Source organism: Girardinichthys multiradiatus, chromosome 3 (genome assembly GCF_021462225.1).
Source record: "Girardinichthys multiradiatus isolate DD_20200921_A chromosome 3, DD_fGirMul_XY1, whole genome shotgun sequence".
In the NCBI taxonomy this organism is placed as follows: domain Eukaryota; kingdom Metazoa; phylum Chordata; class Actinopteri; order Cyprinodontiformes; family Goodeidae; genus Girardinichthys; species Girardinichthys multiradiatus.
The window spans coordinates 47,405,346-47,430,383 of NC_061796.1; the positions used below are offsets into that span (position 1 = coordinate 47,405,346).

At 42.0% G+C, this 25,038-nt stretch overlaps 2 protein-coding genes across 3 annotated transcripts; one reads left to right on the forward strand and one right to left on the reverse strand.

Moving 5' to 3' along the window:
* The first annotated feature begins 241 nt into the window (after positions 1-241).
* On the forward strand, positions 242-19,874 carry plin6 (perilipin 6). Of its 2 annotated transcripts, none has more exons than XM_047361942.1 (8): positions 242-327; positions 1,777-1,816; positions 2,024-2,222; positions 2,392-2,474; positions 2,967-3,204; positions 5,597-5,778; positions 13,848-14,114; positions 17,448-19,874. In XM_047361942.1, exons 1-8 carry the CDS (start codon positions 323-325, stop codon positions 17,850-17,852), a joined length of 1,419 nt encoding a protein of 472 aa, XP_047217898.1. In that variant the 5' UTR covers positions 242-322; the 3' UTR covers positions 17,853-19,874. The 2 variants fall into 2 exon arrangements, with proteins under 2 accessions (XP_047217898.1, XP_047217899.1); XM_047361943.1 differs by having other exon boundaries at positions 314-432.
* Positions 19,871-22,631, reverse strand: zgc:171704 (Ras-related and estrogen-regulated growth inhibitor-like protein). The gene is made up of 4 exons (XM_047361944.1): positions 22,026-22,631; positions 21,688-21,741; positions 21,524-21,591; positions 19,871-21,203 (listed from the first exon to the last, which is right to left on the reverse strand). The coding sequence occupies exons 1-4, from the start codon at positions 22,126-22,128 to the stop codon at positions 20,793-20,795; spliced, it is 636 nt and encodes a 211-aa protein (XP_047217900.1). The 5' UTR covers positions 22,129-22,631; the 3' UTR covers positions 19,871-20,792.
* Positions 22,632-25,038: the final 2,407 nt, after the last annotated feature.

Genomic DNA, 25,038 nt, shown 5'->3' on the forward strand with positions numbered 1-25,038 from the left:
TGTCGTCTAAAGTAAACTCAGGTGAGTTGGACAATTTTTCAGATGAACTGAGTAGTAAAACAGTTTGGTTTACAACATCTGGGTGTGCGTTAGTCTCCATCATCCCACAGTTTCCAGCACTTTCTTCCTAAATGTTTTCTTTCATTAAAGGTTAATTGATTTGTCATAGAAACAGGAAGCTGACACCACACCACGCTCCAGCCAATCAGGACGCTGATATCTGCCCCCCAAACCCAGATGGATTTTTTTTTTATCTTCTTCTGTCATCCTAATCATCATTATATCTACTGGGCTAAGCTGATTATTCTACACTGGATCACTGATGAGGTAAGGCTCAGAGCAGCTTTCTCTGCTTCTATCGTTATACGTTTCCAGTTTAACTCGAGTGGACACGACCTGCAGGTTCACTTGGAGAGCTGAAGGAAGTTTCAGGTGAAGTATTTTACACCATAAATGATCCAGTTTGTTTTTCTGTTTTCCTGCCCTGTGGGAGCTCCGTGAATTCATTTTGGACACTGCAACACATGTTTGAATTACCCAAGAATGACCCACAGTAAGGATCACAGCAGAAATGTCCTAAACCTTCTTAGATTCTGCAACGTTTTACCTCAGGGAGATCTGACAACAGTGAGCATTTAGTTCTGAATATTTAGAAAATAAATGCTAGAGATATTTATTCTAAAACTGCATGAAGTTGTGTGTGAAGTTTAAACAGAGCTTTAAGATGTGTGTTGGTGGAGGGGGTCACAGAAATCACAGCTAGCAAAGAACGACCAGAATCTCCTGTTTCAAACCTGGGGGGATGAGGAAGATGAAGGCTCTGGGATGTTTGCATCTCAAATTAAACCCGATGGAGGCCAGAACAGGTCATGTCTTCTGGTTTTGTTAGAAATGTAAAAACTTCTGGGTGTGGCCTGGACCCTCACTTTATTTATTTCCTTCATTTTAACAGAAATGTTGTAAAAAACTCTAGTGTCTTATTTTTGAAGATTTTAGGGGGTCTTTGCTCACTGAAAACTGTTGTGTTTAAATCATATCTCTGATTTTCCAAGTCATACTATTTCATGGTCCAGCTTCTGATAAAATATTCCCTATATGAGTTTTTTGGGTTAGATTAAAGTTAGGATGAAACTATGGTAATAGGATGATATATATATTGACCTGCGATGGACTGGCGACCTGTCCAGGGTGTACCCTGCCTCTCGCCCATAGATTGCTGGAGATAGGCACCGGCTTCCCTGCGACCCACTACGGTAGAAAATGACTGACTGACTGATGAGGATGATATATTGTGGAAGAAAACCATATGTGGAGCTTTGTTTACTAGATTAAAAGTGTTACTATTGTCTTTACCACGTGTGAAAGTGAATTCACAATATTTAAATGTTGAGAATAATTCAGAATAATTATTATTAAGTATTTGTGGTCAGAGGTGACAGATGATTTTCGTACAGGAAGTGGAAGCACCAACATAAATTATGGTCATATTGTGCAGAAAAGACTAACACTACCTGGCTCGAGTATATTTATTTTTTAATAGATTATTTTTGCTTCCCAACATATTTCTTTTTTTATTTATGTCATGAAACTATTTTCCTCTGTGGAGTCTTCATACTGAGTTCTGCAGATGCCTCCGTGACTGAGAGGTTCATGCTGCTGTGCTGAGCTGCAGTCGCCAGCTTGGTCGCACCTCAGCAGCTGAAGTTAAAGGTTAACATTTGGAGTCTTCATGATGAAGAAGATCTGTGACATCTGTTCCATTTTGTTTCTTTTCAGACTGGTTGAGGAAGACATGGCAGATTGTCCAGATCAGAAGGTTTGTTCAGAGGAAGTAAAGACACGGAGAAAATGCACTGAAAATGTTTCTAATGTTTAAAACATGCAGTCAAGAACATGTACAGTCTGTGATGGATGGATGGATGGATGGATGGATGGATGGATGGATGGATGGATGGATGGATGACAGAACCAGTGATTCCACAGTAGATCTGTAGTAACGAGCTGCTTGGTGTGATGTTTTCAGACCAGCGCCTTGCTCAGAGTCTCCCATCTGCCTCTGGTCCGTTCCGTGTTCCAGTCGGTAATCTCCATGTACTCTGGGGTCAAAGACCGCTACCCTCTGCTGGGTCTGATGGGAGGAGTGGCAGAGGTCGGAGTTCTCAGTGTCTCTAAAGAAGCCATGAGACGAGCCACGCCCCTTTTCCAGAGTCTGGAGCCACAAAGTGAGCAGAGATAAAAGCTTCTGAAGACACCATCCTGATGCAGCTGATGCTGATTAGTTTTGTTGGATGCGGCACATAAAGCCGATTCTGCTGTTGCTTTAATAATTACTGTTTGGAAACTTCATGATCAGTGTTTCTCTGACCAATCTCATAATCTTGTTTTCTGCAGTTGAACTTGCCAACAGTTTAGCTCTTTCTGGTCTTGACAGCCTGGAAAGAAACTTTCCCATCCTGACCCAGTCCACAGATGAGGTTTGTTCTGCTCCAGCCACCGCTGTAGATTAGAAACAGAACAAGATTTCATAAACAAGAACTCCCCCGGGATAACTGCTGGTTCAATCCAGACCACTCTCAGCACCATCTTCAGATTTAACAAGGCTTTATTACAAGGAACAGGATGTAAATATTTCTTTACTAAACCTCTTGGGAGCGTAAAAAGAAAAAATATCTTTAAAAGAGCCCAAAATATTCCTTCCAAGCTGAGATCAAAGCTCAAAGTGGAAATAAGTGGTGTGGATTTTTATTTTTAGAGCACAAACATGAAGCTGCTCATATTAAGATGTTTTTGTTGATAACTGAAGGACTTTAAAGGTTTTCATTGAAATAATCTAACCATATAACATCGATCAGCTGGAGTTCATTCATGTCACAAAGGAGTTTATCACAATTAGCTTTACACCTTTATATGTGGATCCTCTGTCTGGATTATACCTGCTGCTGACCAGGTGCTGTCTCCATCCTCAGGCGATGACTCACTTGAAGGACGCCTTCTTTTTGACTCTGGATGATGTCCAGGTGTGGGTGGTGGACGGCCTGGAAGGAGCTCTGGATCAGCTGGAGCGAGTTTCCGACACAGTTCGGACGGCCGTACAGCAGCTGCAGGAAACGCAGGTGGGCCAAGCAGCCACAGCGGGGCTGGACAACGTCCTGAGTCTTCTGGAGGACACCACCGCCTACTACTTACCCCTCCCACCTACACTGCGTGAGTACACAGATTGAAACTCAATGACTGCAGTCAAAATCCTTGCTTTCCTGCTTACAAAATTGCAGCTGAACTCCACAGACGCTACGTGGCTTAAAGAGGCAACATATCTCCAGGAACTTCTTAATGTAATTCATTTTTGAACATTTAAATATTTGATTGACTGAATGGTTGTTTTTATTTCTGGAGAATAAATTTGGTCCGTACTCCAAGATTAGGACCAGTGGCTGTTTTTGCATGAATGCCAACCTGAGCCATCCTCTCAGATGTCAGGAAGAATCTGTGCGGTCTTGTTAAAAACATGCAATCCAAGAAGCTCCTTCAGGGCGCAGCTGAGAAACAAATCAGGTTTCTATCTTTTATTCGCCGATTGATCCCCTCCACCTTTCTAATGGCGCCTTGGGCAATCGGTCACATTATTTAAATCGAAGACCACCACCAGTCCACCATTTTTCTGGGTTAGAACCATGGACTCAGACTTAGAGGAACTGACTTTCATCTTGACCACCTCCCACTGAGCTGTGAGGTCATCCAGTGCATGCTGAAGGTCTTGACCTGAAAACAACAATAGAACCACATCATCTGCAACAAGCAAAGAGAAGAGCCTGATATTTGGAGAACAGACACCTTCCTCTCCATGGCTGCATGTTGAGATGCTGTCATTGAGCACCACAAACAGGACCAGAGCCAAGGAACGTGTTTGGCGCTAGCCAACTCCCACTGGGAGCAAGCTCAGCTGAGTGCTGAGAATGAAGACGGAGCTGCCCCTGCAGCAAACCTCCAATAACCTACATAATATGAGCTATAACAACATTTAATTTCCCTTTGGGATTAATAAAGTATTAATCTAACCCTGAATTGAATTGAATACCCTGAAGAATACAATCAAAACCCTTCTCCAGATCTACAGAAGACATACAGACAGAAACACTTCCAACAATTGGTTGGAGCTCTAATCCAAACATTTCCAAAAGCACCAAAGTTGAAGGAAGAATTTAATCTTTTAAATTAATACTTTTATACAGGGTGTCAGTTGTTGTTCTGAAGACCACCAGCAGAGGGAGCTAAAACCCCTCCACCGTTTCCGGCCACTCAGTGTTCTGCCCTGTCCCAACACCCACTCTACACCCTACGCCCCTCTATGAAGTGTTTACTTTGTACAAGTGCATGTAGGGGTCGAAGTGCGCAGGTTAAAACCTGCAAAATTGGAGAATTGGGACAATAGAGGTGACGTCATCGACTTGTACCTCTGCAACGTAACTTCAACATCAAAAAGGGCGGGAACCAGCGCTGTTTTCAGTCTTGTTGCTAAAAAAAACTATTTAAAACTGCAACAAGTAATTGTTTTGAGGAGAAGAAAGTGCAGGAAGTGACGTAGGTTTATACACCAGACTCTCGCTGCTCCAGTGTTTGTTTAAAAGGTAACTTCAGTGTTATGATCTACTGGCCCAGAATCACTCTGAACCCACTGGTTTCTTACAATGTTGAGTCTGGAAAACCAGTAAAAAATATATTTGTCGGCTTGCTGTCTAAAGTTTATGCAGTTCTTATTATTCTGATTTGATGGCTGGTTACGTTGACGGTTGTGATTGGTTTTTGCTCAGAACGTCATGTGCAGCAGTGAATTGTGGGTAATATACTTCGGCGAAGTCCGCTTCGATGCGGGCTTCGCCGAAGGGCGGATGTGGGGCACAAAGGGGGCGGGGCTAAGGACCACTCTGGAGAACTGGGAAACACTACGCACTCGAACCATCAACTGGAACCCGCAAGGGACACAAGGGTGGAAGTGCGAGTATTGGGACTGGGCCTCCGTCCGACTTCATGAGTCATCCATTTGTTTGGAGCAGCAGAACCAATCAGAGAACAGAGTCACATGATGACGTCAATCACACTGAAGCTGAAATGATCAGCGCCGACAAACCCACTTCTGAGAGCTCTGACACCTTGAGGAGGAAGATGATGAAGATCTTCAGCATCAGAGGACCATCTGTTGTCGTTCCGTCTGCCTTCATTTCTTCTGAGGCTGGACCAGAAGAAGTGAAGGAGGACCGCGTTAACTGAAAGCTCCTGGATGTTTTAAGTAAAACGAGAATAAGGAAGTCAAATAAGATCTTCATTGATTTTTAACATCAATACTTATTATAAAACCTCCCAAACAAATATTTTATTTATACGCTGCATGAAATGCAACAAACTTTGTTTAAGAAGTTAATTAATTAATCAGAGCTGCAGGCAGAAAAAATAGAAATCATGGGTTTAAACAGGTCAAATAAATTTCAAAGTAGATACAAAGAATTCCTGAGTTAAACAACTTATAAGTTGCTCTAGAATCAGTTTGATCCAGACCTTCTGTAGAAACATGAAACATGTAGGTGTTCCCAATGTTGTCCAGGTCGGGAGTGGGAGATGAGGGTTCAGGAGTACGAAGATGAAGATGATGGTGACGAGCCCAGCCTCTGGACCAGGGTCCGCAGCCTCCTGCTGACTCTCAGCCTGCAGCTGTATCACCGAATGATGAAGGTCAGAGAGCAGCTGCAGAGCGCCGTCAGGACACTGGGAGGGGCCGTTGACCAGGTGAGACCTCCAGGGCTGCAGCTACAGATTCAGACCCTCAGATCACAGGACAGGAACACGTCTCTTCAGCAGGAGGAGAAAATCTGACGAGGAACTTTCTATTCAGAGTTTCTGTTACGACAGAATCTAATAAATAAGCTTTCTTTAGACAAGTTGGACACATTCATACAGTTAATAATCACAGTTTATTGATCAAACTATAATCTGTGATGAGTGAATGTTAAACACCTGGAAAAAATCCAAAATAAATGAAAGAAAAATCATTATTTAAAACAAAAACACTTCTTTCAGCCTCTTTAATTTGTGCTCCAACAAAAAACACAGAAAGTAACATTAAAAACTAATTTCAGTGAATTCATGCGGGATGGAAATGAAACGAGTTTTTAATGCCACTAGAGGGCACTACTGTTCCATTAGTGATACCTGGTCCACAGTTTCAGTCCTGTGGTTCTGATTCTGGATGGTTACAGAGGAGTCTTCAAAGGTCAGTTTCTTTCTCTCTCTCTGTGTCTCTCGCCCCTCACACTTCCATCAGTCGTGATGCGTTCACTGACTTCAGATCACACTCTCAGCGTTAAACTTCATCCCCCACATGGTTCAACGTCTTTATCAGTTGGAGGCAGGATTCTGGAACAAACTGAAAGATTCCAACTAATCTGCTCAAGGTCCTGGAAAACCTCAGAATTATGCTGGAAAATCTTAGATTAAATTATATATATTATATTAAATCTATCTATCGATCTATCTATTGATATATCTATATCGATAGATATATCTATATTTAAATATATTATATTAAAGAAATAGATCAGTAGATCTGTTCAATTAATAATAATAATAATAATGTTGATGATGATCAGGGAGCAGAAACAGGCAACAGCTCAGAAATAAGTTGAATACATTCTTCTTCATGTTGGGAGAATAAACTATGATGAACTGTGTTGACAATAAAACAGCAGTTTAAAGAAAAACTCTTCAAAGCCTTGAAATGAACTTCAATACTGAAGGAAAGAAATCACAGCTATTCTAGATATCATGCATAATAATAATTATTATTATTATTATGTCAAATAATATTTGAATTAGACAATACAAACTAGGCAGTTATTACCACTAGATGATGGAAAGCTGCAAAAAATATAAAAAGATATATCTATAAATTACTCTGAGGCTAACAGAAAACTGAGCTGGATTTGGTGGAAATATTTCATCCGGTTTCAGATGGAAATCAGATTTATGTTCTCAGCTGGTATTTATACATTTAGGAGGTATTTAAAGCTGCAGATAAGAGGAATGTTTCCTGTCAGAGTTTCAGGTCGGTCCACGTTTCACTCGTCAGGTTCCTCTCTGTCCTTCAGAGATACAGATCTGATGTGCTGCACAAACACATTATCCTGAACCAACAAACAGGCGGGGAGACGTGACCCAGCTGCTCCCTGAGGAGGGCAGTCGGATCATCCGTCTCTGTGAGGACCGAATGGAGGTCCAGGGTTTGGTTTTTTCTGTGAAACAGAACCTCAGACGGCTCCATTAAGGCCCTAAATCAGGTTTACAGTTTAAGTTTTGCTTTTATGTTGCAGAATAAAAACATCTGCATCAGAAACAAGACAAAGAACATTTCTAGGTATAAAATGACCCGTTGGACAGTAAAACAACAGAACAAGGCCCACTCCTTGTTCACTTATTCCCCTTGTGATCTGATCTGGTCTTCAGCTCAGCTTCAGCCCAAAACTGCACCTTTAAAACTACTGAAACTGTCAGAAAGCTCCAGAACCATCCAGAACCAAACCCAAACCATGTGTAGATAAGTTGGAGGATCTAGAAAAGGCAGCAAAACTGATCAGAAGAGTCAAACATAGCAATAACTGGTTAGAGTCAGACCGACAACCATTTTTACCATAAAGTGCTTTAAAAACCAAAATAAATTAAACATTTTAGCAGAAATAATGAAAACTAGTTATTCCTTCGTTAAACTGATTTTCATTTTAAGTCACACTGTGTGACTCGTGTTTCATACATTTAAACGTACAAGTCACAGCGGGCGTTCTGCAACACAATTAAAATAAATTAGGATGAAGGGGCTGCAGGGATTAGCATGGGTGGTTCTATACAGGGGCAAACAGGGGCCAGAGCCCCTGTAGAACTGGTCCTGCCCGCTGTTGCGGCCCCTGTACTCATGACATAATACTAAATCAGTTTCTTATGATGATTTTCGCTGGCACAGAAACCACAGCTGATTGGTCCCTTGGAACAATTTCATTTTTTACCTTTAAAGTTTTACTTTAAGAATAAAAAATTAAGTTGTTGCACTTTTTGCTTCAGCGGTGTCTTCGCCACTGGGGATAGAAATCATCAAACTGAGTTAAAACAACGATCCTCCCTGAATGATAGGGAGACGTTTTCTGTTTCTCTTTCTGCAGAGCAAAAAATCCTGGAAATGTTCAAGGAATCTGGAGGAATGTCAGAGTTTGAGTCTAAGCTGGACCGCTGGGATGTTTTTACATTAAAGGATATTTAGTTTGATGGAACAGCTGAAAATTATCCAAAATAATAAACAGAAGAATCTAACAACAAACTGCAGAAAATGAGATACACATAATCTGAATGAATCCAGTTTTCAATCTGAAGCTGTTAAAAACCAAATAATTATTCTGCCAACAAATAAAACATCCAAATTATGTTCCAGAAGCTAAAAAATACAGTCCAAAGGATTAAAAAATGAAGATGATGCAGTTCTGGACACATTTTAGTTTTTTTCTTTGAAAAACATTTTTTTGAAACAATGGCCCAAAAAATCCCCTGAAAATGCTTCACAGACTGGCGGTGCTGGGAAAGTCATACTGGTCCTCAGAGACAGAGAAGTACACTAACACAGTGTGTGTGTGTGTGTGTACTACGCGAGCGGACTTACAACGGTTCCTTCAACCTGCAGATCACCTGCTGACAGCAGCCTTTCAGGCCGGGTTTGATCGGGTCCTTTACAAAGCTGCTGGTTCTGTAGGATGAACCAACATGGGCCGATCTTCCTCCACCTGCAGATCCTCATCAACATCCTTCTCCTTATCATATTAATGCGATGCGGCTCATAAAATGGATCATCTACAGATGTTCCACTGAAAAGTCTCTGCAGAAAGGTTTAAATTTCAGGATTAGTTCTTTTTAAAATGATAAAAAGTGTTTTTTTTATTTTCAGATTACAGCTGAGACCAGAACATCCTAAATGCAATTTATTTCTGAACACAGATGACTATCAGCACATCCAGAGCTGCTGTTCATTTTTACACGTAGACTGAATTTGAGAAATTCCTCTGTGGCAGTGCTGGGATGGTTTTTACTCAGACAGGAGCGACGTGCCTTCAGGAAAAGCAGCTCCATTACAGATAACTGGATCTGCTTCCTCTGCAGACGCCTGTAATTGATGCTGAGCTCTGCCTACGTGCTGCTCGAAGCGTTCGAAGTGATTTTGCGATAAAAACCAGCAGAAGGCTCAGAGTCCAAGCTGCTGTGAGTCATTAGAGGCCCGCAGGGATGGTACATGTTGGTGCTCTACATGAGACCTCCACAAGCAGGGGTCAGGACACAGATGCTGAGCCTTTAACTGTTCCCATGTTAAAATCCAAATATTCCAGATCTTTAGTTCTGTCACAGCAAAAAAAAAAAAATCTCCATGAAGTCCAAATTTGCCACAGTTTGGACTGTCTTGTTTTTTTTTTTTTTTTGAAGACCTTCGATCTCAGTTAGAAAGACTTTTTCATCCAGGTACAATTCTGTGGAAAAGTATTAACACCCTTATAATTGTCCTCTGTTTTATCTTTGTTTCATCAAACAAATGGTGATGTCAGACAAAAATAAAAGCTAACTAGCTAATGGCTAACCTCACCAACTTTAAAAACCTCAAAATCATGAATTAACTGATTAACCACTTGTTCTTGGAAAGCTGTGTTTAATTTCACTAGCCTCACCGAGTCCTGGTTACTGCCAGACCTGCAGAACCGAGAAATAACTTAAATAGATCCTGTATGACAACATGAAGCAGGCTAAAAAATCTCAGAAATCAACACATCATGTCCAGAACTAAAGAGACTCAATAATTGCTGAGAATAAAAGTTTCAGACATCCATCAGTCTAGAAATGGTTTGCAGAGACATTTCTAAGGCTTTGGGACTCCGGAGAACCACGTTAAGAACCATTATCCACAAACTGAGAACGCATGGAACAGTGGAGAACCTTCCCAGGAGTGGTGGCCTGCCAAAATTACTCTAAGAGCCCATCAATGACTCATCCAGGAGGTCAGAGAAGAACTCAGAACAACACCTAAAGCTCTGCAGGCCTCACTGCCTCAGTGAAGGTCAGAGGTCATGATTCATACATAACAAAGAGAGACTGGGCAAAAATTGCCTCCACTGGAGAGTTCCAAGACCAGAACCACTGCTGACCCAAAATAACACAAAGGTCCGTCTCACGTTTACCAAAAAACATTTTGATGATCTCCAAGAATTGCAGGAAAATATTCTGAGGACTGAAGAGAAAGAAATATAACTTTTTGGGTGGTGTGGGAGGCGTTGCATCTGGACTAAAACCAACAGCATTTCTGAAAGAGAACTTTTACCTACAGTCAAACATGGTGGTGGTAGAGTGATGGTGTGGGACTGCTTTGCTGCTTCAGAACCTGAACAGCTTGCCGTAGGTGATGGAACCATTACATTCTGCTCTCTAGCGGCAGACCATCAGTCTGTCACTATCTGACTAATCTGACTAATATGCTTGGGTATGACCTGAAATGGGTCATCATGCTGGAAACCCTCCCACATGGCCGAATAAGAACAATTCTGCAAAGCAGAGTGGGTCAAAATTCCTGCACAGTGATGTTAAAGACTCATTAACAGTTATTAGGTTTAGAGCTAAATTACCTTTTCACTCTCAATAAATGAAATGTGAAAACTCTGATATTAAAATGTGTTTGATGATTGTGTGTGAAAGAGAGAGCAGTCAACATTACACAGCTCTACAGTTAAATAGGACCTTAGACAAAGACCAATTTATTACACAGTTTTTTTAAACTGTCTTTAACCTCTTATATTAGCAGCTACCATGAACACCATCAGATTCCTTTTACTAGATGATGTCTTACCCAGCCTGCTGTGGCAGCCAGTCAAGCCTTTGGAGAAAATAGATTTTCCTCTCCAGAAGCTACTTCTTTCTTCTCCTTTGTGGTCCCTCTGACTCTATTTCTCAAACCCTCATTGACTTTAAAATCAGTAAGGTCTCCTTCTCTCTGAGGACTGTTAGTAGCACCATCTAATGGGTGGGTATGGTACCTTGGGTATGGTGCGTTCAGTGATCAGAAACAAAATGGTTGGATTTTAGTTTCCAACAAGCTGATCAGTGTATGGCCAATCACCAGCGATCTTTTTCTGCACTGAAACTAGAAGACTCACATTGATTTTTCACATCTTATTGAGCCACTAAATAAAAAACATATTTAACGTTTCACAACATCAACAATCAATGTTTCAAAGTTATGACTAATTACAAATTATTTCAGAGCTTTCTGAATTTCTAATCAACAAATTCCTGATCATTCATATGAGGACTTTGCTCTTGAGGCACAACCTACGTGAAATAGAGGATTGTTCTGACTACACCTTTGGTCCAGCAAGCACATTTTTGAAGGTACTTGAGAAAAGCCGTTGTTGTATGTGAAGGTGTGCACTACTCCCGCCTCATATGTAGATGAACAGTTGATCAGTGTGAGCAACAATGAACTGAGCACTCATCCCTGAGGTGTCCCAGGGCTCACTGTGATGGAGTTCAACCTGCTGATTGATTCCAGAGACAGGATGCTGTGTTCAGCCGAAGCAGGAGAATTTCTGCTAGTAGTGACCAGCTAAGATCAATGTGAAGGTTCTGGCATTATGTCTTTATTGTCCAGATGAGTGAGAACTTGTGCAGGGTGGTGAATGGAGCGGTTGGGGCAAATAGCAAACTGACATGGATCTAGCCATACCGGGAGGCTGGCTCTGATGTATGGTTTGGTAACCCGCTTAAAACTCTTTAGTATTTGGGATTCAGTGTGACTGACTGATAGTCAGAAATATAGAGTTCTGGCATTTTATACAGAGGCAGCACATGCATGATGTCTGGATTAGGTGAAAACAGAGGACAGGAAGATGTTTTCAGAAAATCACTGAAAACATCTGACTGCAGACAGCCTGAGAGTCAGCTGCTGCTCAGACAAGGAATAAGAGATCAGACACAGACGTTAAGAGAAGCGACTCTTTAATTTTATTTCTACGCTTATCTATATTTGAGGATACAATAACAATCCTCTGGTTATCAGCAGCTCTCAAACTGAGACCAACTGGACTTCAGATAAACAACACATGATGTGTAACTGAACAACGCTATGAACCACTTTCAGTTCTCAAGTTGTTCTGATGGTGAACATTTGTGCACAGAAGTGTTTGACTTTGCTTCTCTCAGACCTTTTAAGATCATATTCTAATAAAGCGATGCTGTTAACAGAACAGTGTTCTTGTTTCAGCTGGTCACGTTTCTGGATGAGGAATAAAAGAAGGTTGCTGTCGTTGTTTTGCAGCTCGCTCCAACTAATGAGGGCCGCTCGCATCAGAAACGTGTTGCTCTTCGTCTTTGTTTTATCACATGTTGGTCCGATTGTTTGTCAGCAAGTCAGAGGTCTCGTTGCGACCCAAATACCTGAGGAGACCCCGGAGAGATTCCCAGGATAGACCCGGGAGCAGTGCCCACTCAGAGAACAAACAGAGAATATGAACATCTCTTCAGACACTCATCATTCCAGAGGACATTGTTCCAGAAGTCTGTAACCTTTAACCTGCTAACTGAGGCCTGTGGAGTCTGAGATGGAGCTCTGGGGTTTTTGGTCATTTCACTGAGCTTCGTGCTCTGACCTTCGGCTGAATCTGCTGGGACGTTCACTCCTGGGAAGGTTGGCAGCTGTCTCAGATGTTTTCCTTTTGGGAATAATCTTCCTCTCTGTAGAAAGATGGACTGAACATGGTTTAGAGATGACCTAATAACCTTCTCAAGGTTGATTTTAGGATCTAAATGGTTCATTCTCTAAACCTTTAGAACTGGATGGTGTTAATATTTCCCATCATGCCTGCATGTATGAAACCTTTTTCGGCTTCATTCCTGGATCTTCCTAAACATGACAACAGAAGCTATTGTTGTCCACGTCCCAGAGCTCAGCCTCCTGTGGAGTTTTGCCCTCTGGTTTCCTCACGTGTCATGATCTGCTGCCAGCTGGGACTTGGTTTCAGTCCAGATCTTCTCCTCAGTTGCCTCCTGGGAAACTTCAGCAGCTGCTAGTGAGCTTCAGATCAGACCCCTTTCACATCATCAGTGAAATGGTTTACAGCTGATGTAAAACTCCTGAGCCAATTTTATATTCTCCTTACGACGGGCCTGATTAATCAGATCAGAGCACATATATGCACGCAAACAGAAAAAATAAAAAATGTTTTTTTATTTATGCTCTGAAAGGGACGGAGGATGAGAAAGGGAACTATTAAACTGCTGATTGGTCGTAAAGATGCACACCTGAAAATCAGCTCTTGATAAAAATGATCTTGGAGCTGAAAAACATCCTCGCCCTGATCACCAGCTGATGCTCTTCAGTCGGGACCAATCAGAGGAGACGTCCTCTGATTGGTCCTGATTAACTCTCGTCATTTCAGGATCAATAAAGTAATAAAAGCATTATTAAATTATGTTTTTAGTCAAAGTAAAATTGTTTTCATTTGTATTCAACTCTAGATTAGGGAAATTTGGAAGAATAAAAACACCACAGATTTTTACATGAAGAGGACTTTAAGTTTTCAGAAATCCTGAATGTGTTGATTCTGTTCTGGGTTTCGTTATTCATCCATTACACTTCATGAAGTAAGTCAAAAGAAATTATGTATTTATTCCTGTAAGGCTTTTTAAACTGTTCAGTTACAAAATGTAAAGGACTACAAACTACATTTCTCAAAATGCAGTCAGACATCAAAGTAAATCAGCTGACATAAATTATCTGTTCCCTTCAGGTGGGTCTGACTCGGGTCCTGGAGATAACAGGTGAGCTGCTGCAGAACCTCCAGAACCTCTTGGTGTTGCTGTTGTTCCGAGTGGAGAGTATAAGAGGGGCCACCTTGAGAGGGATTGTGGAGAGAGCAGCCATGTTAGCCGAGTTGACCCCGGTTCGACAGGTCAGAGAACTGCCGGTTCAGATCCAGCAGGTGCTCCGAGACCTGCAGGAGCTCTCCAAGGTCCTCCTGCAGTTTGTGATCAACACCACGCCGCTCTACACCATGGTATGCTGAGAGAGCAACACCACTGAAACATACCTGACACACACCCAACAAAAGCAACATGCACACCTGAAAATACGGCACAGGAAAAGGGACAAATGTAAGACTACAGAGCAGTAAAAACATCCTTTAACCTGCACATTGTGCCAAAACTGATTGACACGACCAAAGATTTACAAAGTGGTGCCAAGTACAGGTGTGATGGTACACATACAGAGCTGGGAACAAGTATCCACACCCTTACAGATTTCTTCTGTTTCTGCTTTTTGCCACATTTCAATTTTTTCAGATCATAAAATAAATATTTTTAGACAAAGATAAACTGAGTCAAAACAAAAATCTGTTTTCACATGATGATTTCTTCATTTTTCTTACTTTCTTAATTAAGAGACAAATAATCATTCAAACCAATCTGAAACAGTTATTTCCCCCTTTGTTAAATCATGAGGGTTCTGGAACCATCTCTATGGCTTTGGGTGTCCAGAAAATCATTTTCCACCGATGGAGAAAACCTGGAACAGTACAGTGGAGAACCTTCCCAGGAGAGGCTGACCTACCAAAATTACTCCAAGTGTTCATCATTGACTCATCCAGGAGGTCACAGAAGAACATCTAAAGTTCTGCTGACCTCACTGCCTCGGTTAGGTCAGAGGTCATGATTCAACATTAAGAACACTGGGGCAACAATGGCCTCCATGGGAGAGTTCCAAGGCCAGAACCACTGCTGACCCCAAAGACCACAAAGGCCCATCTCACATCTTTACCAAAATCATCTTCATCATCAAGACCTTTGTGTAAATATTCTGTGACTGACAAGATAAAAGTGGTTGGCCCGTTACATCTGGAGTAAAACTAACTGAAAAATTTAAAATCATACCTGTAGTCAAACACGGAGGAGGTAGAGTGATGGTCTGGAGCTGCTTTGCTGGACATGATGAAACTATTCTGAATTCTGAACTCTAGCTGAAACTCCTGAAGGAGAATGGGAGAAGGCTCAATTAAAAAAATTCTGCTAGGAAGAGTGGGCTGAAATTCCTCCTGACTGATGTCGCACAGGGCCAGGAGCTTTTTTCCTATAATAAATAAAACCTTCATGTGAAAACAGAATAAACCTGTAAGGAGAGAACTTCGTTTTCACAGTCACAGTTTGCTGGTCTTTACATTGCCTGGCCAAAAAAAAAGATCACACTCTCTAATATGTCGTTGGACCACCTTTAGCTTTGATTGCGGCTCCATTCGCTGTGGCTTTGTTTCGATAAGCTTCTGCAATGTCACAAGATTTATTTCCACCCAGTGTTGCATTCATTTGTCACCAAGATCTTGCATTGATGATGGTAGAGTCAAAGCCTTCTCCAGCACATCCCAACGATTCTCAACGGGGTTAAGGTCTGGACTCTGGTGGCCAATCCTTGTGTGACAATGACGTCTCATGCTCCCTGAACCACTTTTTCATAATTTGAGCCCGATGAATCCTGGCATTGTCATCTTGGAATATGCTCGTGCCATCAGGAAAGAATAAAATCCATTGATGGAATAACCTGGTTATTCAGTATATTCAGGTAGTCAGCTGACCTCATTCTTTGAACACATTGTTGCAGAACCCAGACCTGACCACTTGCAGCAACCCCAGATCATATCACTGCCCCCACAGGCTGGTACAGTAGGCACTAGGCACGATGGGGGCATCAGTTCACCTGCCTCTCTTCCTACCCTGATGCGCCCATCACTCTGGAACAGGGTAAATCTGGATTCTGTCAGGATGTGCCATTTCGGTCTTTGTTTTTGCCGTTAGAGGTTTTCCCTGTTCCTTTGATTAGTAGTTTACTTTTGTCTAGTTAATATTTGCTTAGGTCCTTGTGCTTGTGTGTTTACTTTAGATCTATTTTCTTCCCCAAGTCTGTTATTTAGTTTAGTTCCCTTTCGTTTTGTTCCTTATGGTTATTTCCCCTCTTTGGTTTTATTTAGTTTTAGTTTCTGGTTTAGTATTCTTGTGCTTGTTTACTTTAGTTGTTTCCAGATTTAGCTCCTTCTAGAGTAACTATTTATGCTATCTTATGTTTAGGTTTATGTTCCCTGCTCCTCCCAGTTAGTTTAGTGTTTGTTTCCCTTAGAGTTGTCTCTAGTTTAGTTTCCCCTCCTGTCTCTTCGTTTCCCAGCTCTCGTTGCCATAGAAACGTATTCCCTCAGGTTCCTACACCTGGTCTTCACACCTGCCAGCAATCATCTGCTTACCTGCCTCTCTCATTCTCTATGTTTCACCATTCACCCCTCTGTATAAAAGCTTACTGGTTTCACTTGTTCCCCGTTGGTTCCTCCTGTTACCTTCCTGTGTCTCCTGCTCCGTCTCCTGGTGTAAGTCATTTGTTTATTGTTTTATTAAAGGAAAGTTTCCAAAGACTATGTGGCTACCAAGCTTCTGTCTGCATCCTGGTCCCAAACAACCACAAACCCAGACAGATTCTTCAGACCATATGACCTTCTTCCATTGCTCCAGAGTCCAATCCAATCCAGTTAGTCTCACTGATCAGTGGATTTCTTAAGGCTCCACAGCTGTTCGGTCCCAATCCCTTGAGTTCCCTTCACATTGTGGAAATGCTCTTACTTTCACTATTAAACATAGCCGAGTTCTACCGTTGTTTTTCTTCAATTTTATCTCACCAAACGTTTAAGTGATAGTCGATCACGATCATTCAGGGGTTTTTTCTGGCCACATTTCTTCCTCGAAGACGATGGGTCCCCACTATCCTTCCAGTTTTTAATAATGTGTTGGACAGTTCTTAACCCAATTTTGGTAGTTTCTACAATCTCCTTAGATGTTTTCTCTGCTTGATGCACGCCAACGATTTGACTTGTCTGAAACAGACTGACATCTTTTCCACGACCACAGGATGTGTCTTTAGACATGGCTGTTTAAGAAATGAGAAGCAACTTATTGAACCAGTTGGGGTTAAATAACTTGTTGCCAGCTGAGACATAATTATCCCTGCAGTAAATATCCAATGGGAGCCTCGTACCTATTTGCTTAGTTAAATCCAGGTGGAGACTTTTTTTGGCCAGGCAGTGTATTATCTCTTATTTCAACAGACAAGCATGTTTGCTGAAAGCATGACGTTTTTACATGTCTCTGCTATGCTGCAAACATTTAATTACATGCTAGAACTCTGACAAAGACCTGTGTCCTGTTTGCATAAAAGACAACTGGTGATAGTTTAGGAACAGGAAGGGACATCCCAAATCAATCCTAGAGGTATAGTTGGCAAAAGGGTTTAGGCCATACTCTGATTCATAGCATCTTCACAGATCATGTTGCATTAATTCATGTTTTGTTGGTCTCAGCTGGAGCAGTCATCGCCTCAGGAGGTGGAGGAGTTCCTGAACAAGGAGGACTTTTCAGACAGCTCATCCCGTCGTAGCTCAGCTAACAGCCTCTTCCTAAAGACGATGGATGGCCGCCCTCGTCGTCGTCGCAGTCTTTACTTGCGTGCCACCCCCTGCCCTGGAAGTGCCCAAAGCCCTGAACCCCCCAATGGTCGCCGCTCAAGCACAAAAGAGTCTTCCACCCCAGAGATGGACGTAACAGCCCACCCTTCCGAAGGCAACGCTATCCGACGACCATCCGCTACCGAGCTGCTGCTCACGCCACTCAAACACTTCGTTGTCCAGAGCCAGAAGGCCTTAGAGTACATGAGCCCCAACTCCAGCGACGGTACCGGCACTGTCACAGAAACAGACGACCCTTAAACACCCCGTTACAGTTTGAGGCGACTTGGTCCCGGCCTCTGAGCCCGGCTTCGGATCCGTTGAGGCCTGTCACCGCAGCTCCTGACGAGACGTCTCTTCCTCAGCTGATGCTGGTTTGTGCGTTCATGCTGAACCGCAGAGGCATTACCAAATTAGCGTTGGTCACTGATGCTGAAATTCTGCTTTAGACCATGAGAGAAACCTTGGGCTTACACCGAGGTTATCTTAACATATTAATTATATTATACAGTTTTTATTTGCTCAGTGGACATGAAACCATTCTCCGTCCTGTTAAAATGCCAGGTTTATTATGATGTAAATGATTAAATCTATATAAAATCTTTTTAATGTGACATTACGCTCAATTCAACTCAGAGTTCGGGAGACCATTCTCTTGGTGATTTGTTTTCATACTTGTGAAAAATTAAACCACTCTGCATCTGCAGCTTTCTGGCCAACACCTGAAGGTTTTGGGTGAAAACTGACTAGTATGTAGAACCAGTCCTTCATAAATCCATCCATGTTGAGGAAAGGTTCCTGTTCATCTGAAGAATAGATACCCCAAATCATGATTATGCCGCCGTCTTGTTCTAGTGTGTAGTCTTCTTTTGATGGTGTGTCCCAAAAATTCCAGGTTGGTTTCAAGAGAACATAATACATTATCCCATGACGACTTGGGAGATTTTAGTCTGACTTGGATGTTTTCCTTGGCAGGAAAGGTTTTTTCCTGTTGGAAATCTACTCCATGGTTCAGACATATGTAAATCTTCACCTGTAGAACAGAACCAGCACTTGTTGGACATTCCTGAAGCTCCCTCAGGTTTTGCTGTTGATCTTATGGCAGCTTCGCTGACCAGTTTCTGTCTTATCTAACAGTTTTGGAGAACAGTCCAGGTTTTGTAAATGCCCTTGTTTCCCCATATTATCTCCAGTTATGGATGGCTCAGATGTAGGGCTGTGAAATTCTTTGCATTCTTCTCCTGACTGATTCCTTTGAACAGTGAGGTAGTTTTGATCCTAGCTAAAAGAAGCAAACGAGCAAAAAAAATGCATCTGGAAGAGCTGACCTTTATTCCAGTGTAATCGTTCACTAGAGCTGATATCAGGTCTGAACCCACGAACACTGAAACTGATGGAAATGCATAATTAACCAATTAAATATTTCATGTTTTCCCTTGAAACTGATTTGTTTACTTTAATTCCACATCATAAATTGCTTGTCACATTAAAGATGGAAGTTTTGAAATTATTCATCGTGGTCCTGTTGTTTTGCATAATACAAACCTGGCCTTTTAATAAGAGTGTATAGTTTTTAGAGCCACTCTGACTGTAGCTGTCACTTTTGCTCTAGTATAATCTAACTGAATCATGGTATCAGAGAATTAGAAGTGGGCTGAGTACACAGCCTTGTGGGATGCCTCCTCAATCTCAAACTTTCATCTGACTAGCTGTTCACTTGGATGTTTTTCATAGAAGCAGAATTTAGGCTTGAGAGATGAGCCGACTCACTGATCTCTGGGATTAACTAATTTTATCACAAATTAATCAGTATTTATTTCAATAAACTTCACTTTATGTTCAATCTAACTTTCTATGTTCCTGATTATAAAATCCTGTGTAAAACTGGGCGGTCTTTGGAAAACCTCTTTCAGAACAATGTTGTTATAAAGCAAATATTTTAAGTTTATTAACATAATGTAAATTTTTGGATTGAGTTTAATAAATGAGTGATTTTCTGAAATGTGATGTAATCTGATGGGATGTTTTGTTGTGGGTTCCTATTGAATAAAATGATGTTCCTTAAAGATAAATAAAGAGATAAAATTAACAGCTGAATTTAGGTTTTTGTGAAAAATCAGTGGAAGTTGCAACCGAGCGACTGTAGAATTAATTTAGGCTTGTTAAAAATTTCAGAAAAGTTTTATTTATTATCACTCTTTGTATCTCAAGCATCGTCCAACTGAATGTAATATTTCTTCCTGAGAGAGATGTGATGAAATAAAGCTTCTCCACAGCTCTTGATTGGAAACAGACTGATTTTATTCAGGTTTCATTGCAGAAAAACAGATTGTAACACATTTTCACAACAGAAACTTGAAGATATACAGATTTCTGTACAGCTGAACATCACGAACATCCTTAGGTTCAAGGTTCCTGCAGGTTGCAGCACATTTGTCTCTGATTGTGGACATTTACAGCTTTCAGAGGAAAAAGGTGATAACTTTGTATTATTTATTGCTTATTTAAAACATTCAGATGAGAATCTACAAACAGTTTGTTCATCTCTGCTGTGAAGTCTGAAAAAGACAAAATTCTGCAAGTTACCTTTATAGCCTTGATAAAATCCAGTTAAAGTTATTTAGGAGCTTATTAGCAAAAGGAAACCGGAGCCTCCTGCTGCCTGCAGAGTTCATGAACTCTGACAGGAAACCCCTCCACTTTTTTTAGGAAGGTGTAACGTTTTTTATTTCCATAAGACTAAACTAAGAAAACAGAGTCCACTTCATGGCTCAGCTGAATTTTGGGCACCGTGTTGACTAGCTAGAAGACCTCAGTCAGCAGGAGTCATCCTCTGTGGAGATCTTTCTGAGCACCCAGTCAGCTTCTGCACTGGACTCAGTAACTCCCAGACTCTGGTGTCACTAGTGGAGCATCTGGTTCAGGTCACCAGGATTCATCCTCTGAAGAACGTAAACCAAACTCCATCCCAGTCTCTCTTAGCCCCCTTTATTCTTCTATCTTTGCTTCTAGGCCCACTTCCATCCCAAACCAAACATCTGCACAACTTATTTCACCAACTTCTTTGACTTTCAAACAAAGAATCGTTCTCTCAACCTTCTTCAGCCTGCCTCATCTTTGACTGTTCTCAGAAGGTATCGGACAGGAGCTCCTCACCGCCTACATTTCATCTAAATCCGTAAAAACGACCTACACGCGAGTTCATTCGGCTCGTTTTTTCCCAAACACCGCCGACATGCTCCTGACGATCCCTCTGACTCCCGCCATACTCTTCCTCAGGGCCCGGGTCTCCCTGACGAGGTCGACCAGCCGGTGAAACACCAACAAGACGCCGTGGTACGTCTCGGCCGCGGACACTTCGAAGAAGCCGCAGCGCTCCGTCAGAGCGAGCAGATGTCCCTCCTCGCCGGAGACTCTGCGGTGATGCTGCAGGTCACGTTTGTTTCCCACGATGACAACAGGCAAAGACGACATCTTCCTGCTGCGACGGATCAGCTGCAGCTGCTGGCGAATCGCCTCAAAGCTGCTGCGGTCGCAGATGTCATAGACGAGCACCATCCCATCTGCCCACTGCAGCTGCTTGTCGCTGACGGAGCAGGTTTTCCCTTCAGCCTGAAGAGAAACCAAATTTTCATTTAAACTGACAGGAAGCTAATATTTCCAGGTGTTTCAGATATTCATGGTACTGTTCTGCAGATTTAGTTAAGGTGGCAGAAATCTGCTCATCCAAGCTGAGGACTTTAGAAAAGGTCTTTACTGCAGGTAAGATAGTGACTGCTCACTATCTGTCCACAGAACCACTGTAAATACTCTATCCAAGTATTTTTTTTATTACTTGCACCTTTTTAAAATCTGCAAAACATGTTGGACATGCACACAGATTGTTTTAAACATAGCACAGTGTGGAATGGAGCAGCCAGGTGAGGACGTACCTGTGAGTCCCAGATGTTGATGCAGATCTCCTGACCATCGACTCTGTCGACTCGACTGTAAATCGACTCTAAAATCAAGAAGCAGGTTAAGACATTGTTCAGTCGGGTATAAATAAAACCAGAACACATTTTAACTATGAAGAGGAAACAGATGAAGGTCTCACCGATATCTCCGTACTCTCCGATGAATCGTCTGGTCAGAAATCTGACCGTTAGAGCTGCAAAGAGGAATAACAATAATATTACAGTCAAAAAACAACCAAACTATCATGTTACAGAGGCTCTAAAAGGAAACAGTAAAACATCACTGCAGTCTTTGGCGTTTTCAGGTTATTTTCCTTATATTGAAGCATTTCTTTTTTTTTGTGAAATCTGACACCATAATAAGATCTTTGAACTGCTCTGGGATGTTCATTTTCATTCAGTATCTTGCTGAACTCAAGCCCTAAACCTTTAACATAATGAAGGCAGAAAAGAAACATTAAATGAAAAGTTTTCTCACCAGTCTTGCCCACGTTGTGCACCCCAAGCAGCAGAATGTTTGCCTCCACCCTCTGCTGGTTTGGCTCCATCACCTCCATGCGGCTTTTCACCTCCACCACCATCAGGAATCTGTACTGGATCTAGTTTGACTGTGAACCTAAAGGATGTGGAGCTCCGGCTGCAGGTCCTGGTCTTCTTATACATCTTGTGGGCGTGGCGTCAGTCTGGATACAGTCTGTGATTGGTGGACAGGGTCTATCTGAAGTGTGATTACTGCATGTTAGGTTTTTTGTAGATATGAAGCTAACACTGGACCGGGGCATGGGTGGTGTTTTAGGCCATCCTGTTGTGTTTGTGAGGATTTTTGAGGACCACATTGTGAGGATGTGTATTATGGGGACATTTTGGGATATTTCTGCTGCATAGTGGAAATCTTTGGACATCTGGGCTCTGCATGGCATAAAATAACAACTCACAGCAATTGTTGCTAACCCAAACAGGTCAGAAACCTCTCTGTCTTTCAGCATTCACTGCTGGGCAAAACCAACAGTTTGAAACGGACAAATTTTTATTTAAGAATTTGCTTTTAATAGAATAACCTATTTGGGACAAACATGATTAGATTCTTCATGTCCTGGTCTGAGAGTGAGCAGAAACACTTCATCACGACTTGAGCGGAGAAGCAGTGCTGCCCTCTGGTGGCTGACCTGGAAAACAACCGTTTGTTGCACTAATTAGTCTAAGATCTTAACATTATTCTTATAACATGACATTTTGAAAGTAAAACATCTATAAGAAAATTTGTGGCATTATTCTTCAACATTTAGTTCTCCTTTATTTAAAAATAACATTCTAAAATACATCAAACCAAAATTATTTGCGATTGATTTTTGCTAAAAAAAAATGTTTTCCCACACAAACTGCTCTATGCTGCCCTCTACTGGCTGAACCCAAGTCTCATCATGATGTTTCTTTTCTCAGTTTTTTAAGCTAAACTTATAAAGTAAATCCCAGTAAAAACAGTCAATGGTTCACAGCACTACACCAGTTAGTTTCCACCATTGCTAAACTTGGACAGTTTTTTTAAAAACACAACAAAGATCTGGATTGGTTTTCTGCAGAACCAGTGAATACCCCAAGTCATTCCACTGAGTTTCTTCCAGTAAATGTTTGATCCTCCCTCTGATGCATCATGACTTTCTGTAAAGATCAAAAGGCTAGGAGACAGTTCCCCTCATTAGCTTTGCAAACGTCCAACCATCGTCTATACCATTTATCCTTACAGCTGGGCGACTGGTGGGGAACTCCATCTCCAGCAGTCATAGGACAAAAGGTGGGGTACACCCTGGACAGGTCAATCACAAGGCAACACAGAGACATGCACACCCATACCCAATGGGCATTTAGAGACCAATTAGTCTAGCAGTCATGCTTTTGGACTGTGGGAGAGAACAAAAGCATGCATGAGAAGAATATGCAAACTCGATGTGAGAAGACACCAGGCTGGGATTCGAACCCAGGACCTTCTTGCTGCAAGGCAACAAGTCTGTGTTTGTGAATGGTCTTTAAAGTCTCCTTTGGCTCTGGTTCAGTTTCCAGCAGGATTTATAAAAACCTGCCGGGGATATTATAAGCCTGACAGTGCTTGTTAAAGGAGTCATAAACTGTGAATGCAGCTCTGCAGGAAATAGGCCTAAATCCACCATGTAACAGTGATGTTACGGTGAGCTCATTATTCAAGAGTTAATCTGAAAATTTAATCAAGGTTTTAAACGATTCTGATTGGCTCTTCATCTCCTTGAGCGTACCTCCAGCTTGTGGTGTAAGATGATTTGTCCTCTAGATCAATGGGGAAAAGATAAAGAAAACGAGAACAACTAAAATCCAAACTGTTTAAACAAAAGCCTCGAGCTGTTCATGATTACTACGCTCTTAGCTGTACTACAACCGTGTTGCTATGGTTACACAGCCCTTAAGCTGCCCTGCCGCTGATCAGTTAACTCTGCATACAGGTTCCTCCTCCATATAACCCAAATCTCGAATATCCTCACAATAACGGAGACATGGTTCTCACTTTTCTAATCTCCCATTTTAAACGTCTGAAGTTGTAGGAGGAATAATGATGCTAAGCCCAACAGCAAGCATCCAGTTGCTCCAGTGGTAGTGGTGCATCTCAGCTACCGTTTTTCCACCAAAAGAAGTCTCGTTCTTGAACCAGTTCGGTTTGCGTGCCTTCAAACTTCTGTGTTTTGTTGAGTCCATTTCCTAACCTGAGTCATTAACAGTAGGTGTTACACAGTGCGGCGGTGGAGGGGGGGGGTGACTGGTAGTGGCACAGCGGATTTTGCTGAGCCCCGTGCAGTGGTCCAAAAGGCCAGGAGACGGCGACTCCATGCAAGAACAATGGATGTACAATGTTTTCATTTGCATATGTTCAGGAACCCTGAGTGTAACAGAAATGACTCGTTATACAAGGTCTGTTTAGTGTGTTTTTACAAACATACAAATAATGTTTATACAGTACATTGTTCCTCTTTGCCACCGTACTTGTTGCTTCTATTGCCTGCGGCTTCGACCTGCCTATGGGTGACGTTATGGTTCGTGCAGAAGAACCCAGTATTCTGCGGTGCCCGAGTTCAACCAGAGAACCAGAGTGAATACACGTCACCGGTTCAGGTTCACATTTGGCAACCAGAATGGACCCCAAACCGCTGTTGGGATCCCAGCCATGGATTACAACATGGATGAACATGGACTCTGAACTATACAAAATTGAAGGCCTGTATGAACCTCTGCACCTTTCAACATCACACTAACCTATTCCTAACCCAGCCCAGGAAGAGGAGGAGTCGTAGCTGACTCCCCGTGATGTCACTGTTTGAAAAAAAAACGCTGTGTTCCTACATGGAGGCCTCTACCACATGGTTCTCCAGCAGAACTGGACAGAGGGACACAACGCGCAAATGTCTCCTTGCCGGCAAGCAGGCATAACTCTTTAACTTAGATCCAAACGTGACTACCATCATGCCGAT

Coding starts and splice junctions, on each gene's coding strand:
- zgc:171704 (XM_047361944.1), bottom strand. CDS start 22,128: ATGGTGGTGGAGGTGAAAAGCCGCATGGAGGTGATGGAGCCAAACCAG. Junction 21,742..22,025: donor GCACAACGTGGGCAAGACTG/GTGAGAAAACTT, acceptor TCCTCTTTGCAG/CTCTAACGGTCAGATTTCTG. Junction 21,592..21,687: donor CGGAGAGTACGGAGATATCG/GTGAGACCTTCA, acceptor TCTTGATTTTAG/AGTCGATTTACAGTCGAGTC.
- plin6 (XM_047361942.1), top strand. Junction 1,817..2,023: donor CAGATTGTCCAGATCAGAAG/GTTTGTTCAGAG, acceptor TGATGTTTTCAG/ACCAGCGCCTTGCTCAGAGT. Junction 2,223..2,391: donor CCAGAGTCTGGAGCCACAAA/GTGAGCAGAGAT, acceptor TGTTTTCTGCAG/TTGAACTTGCCAACAGTTTA.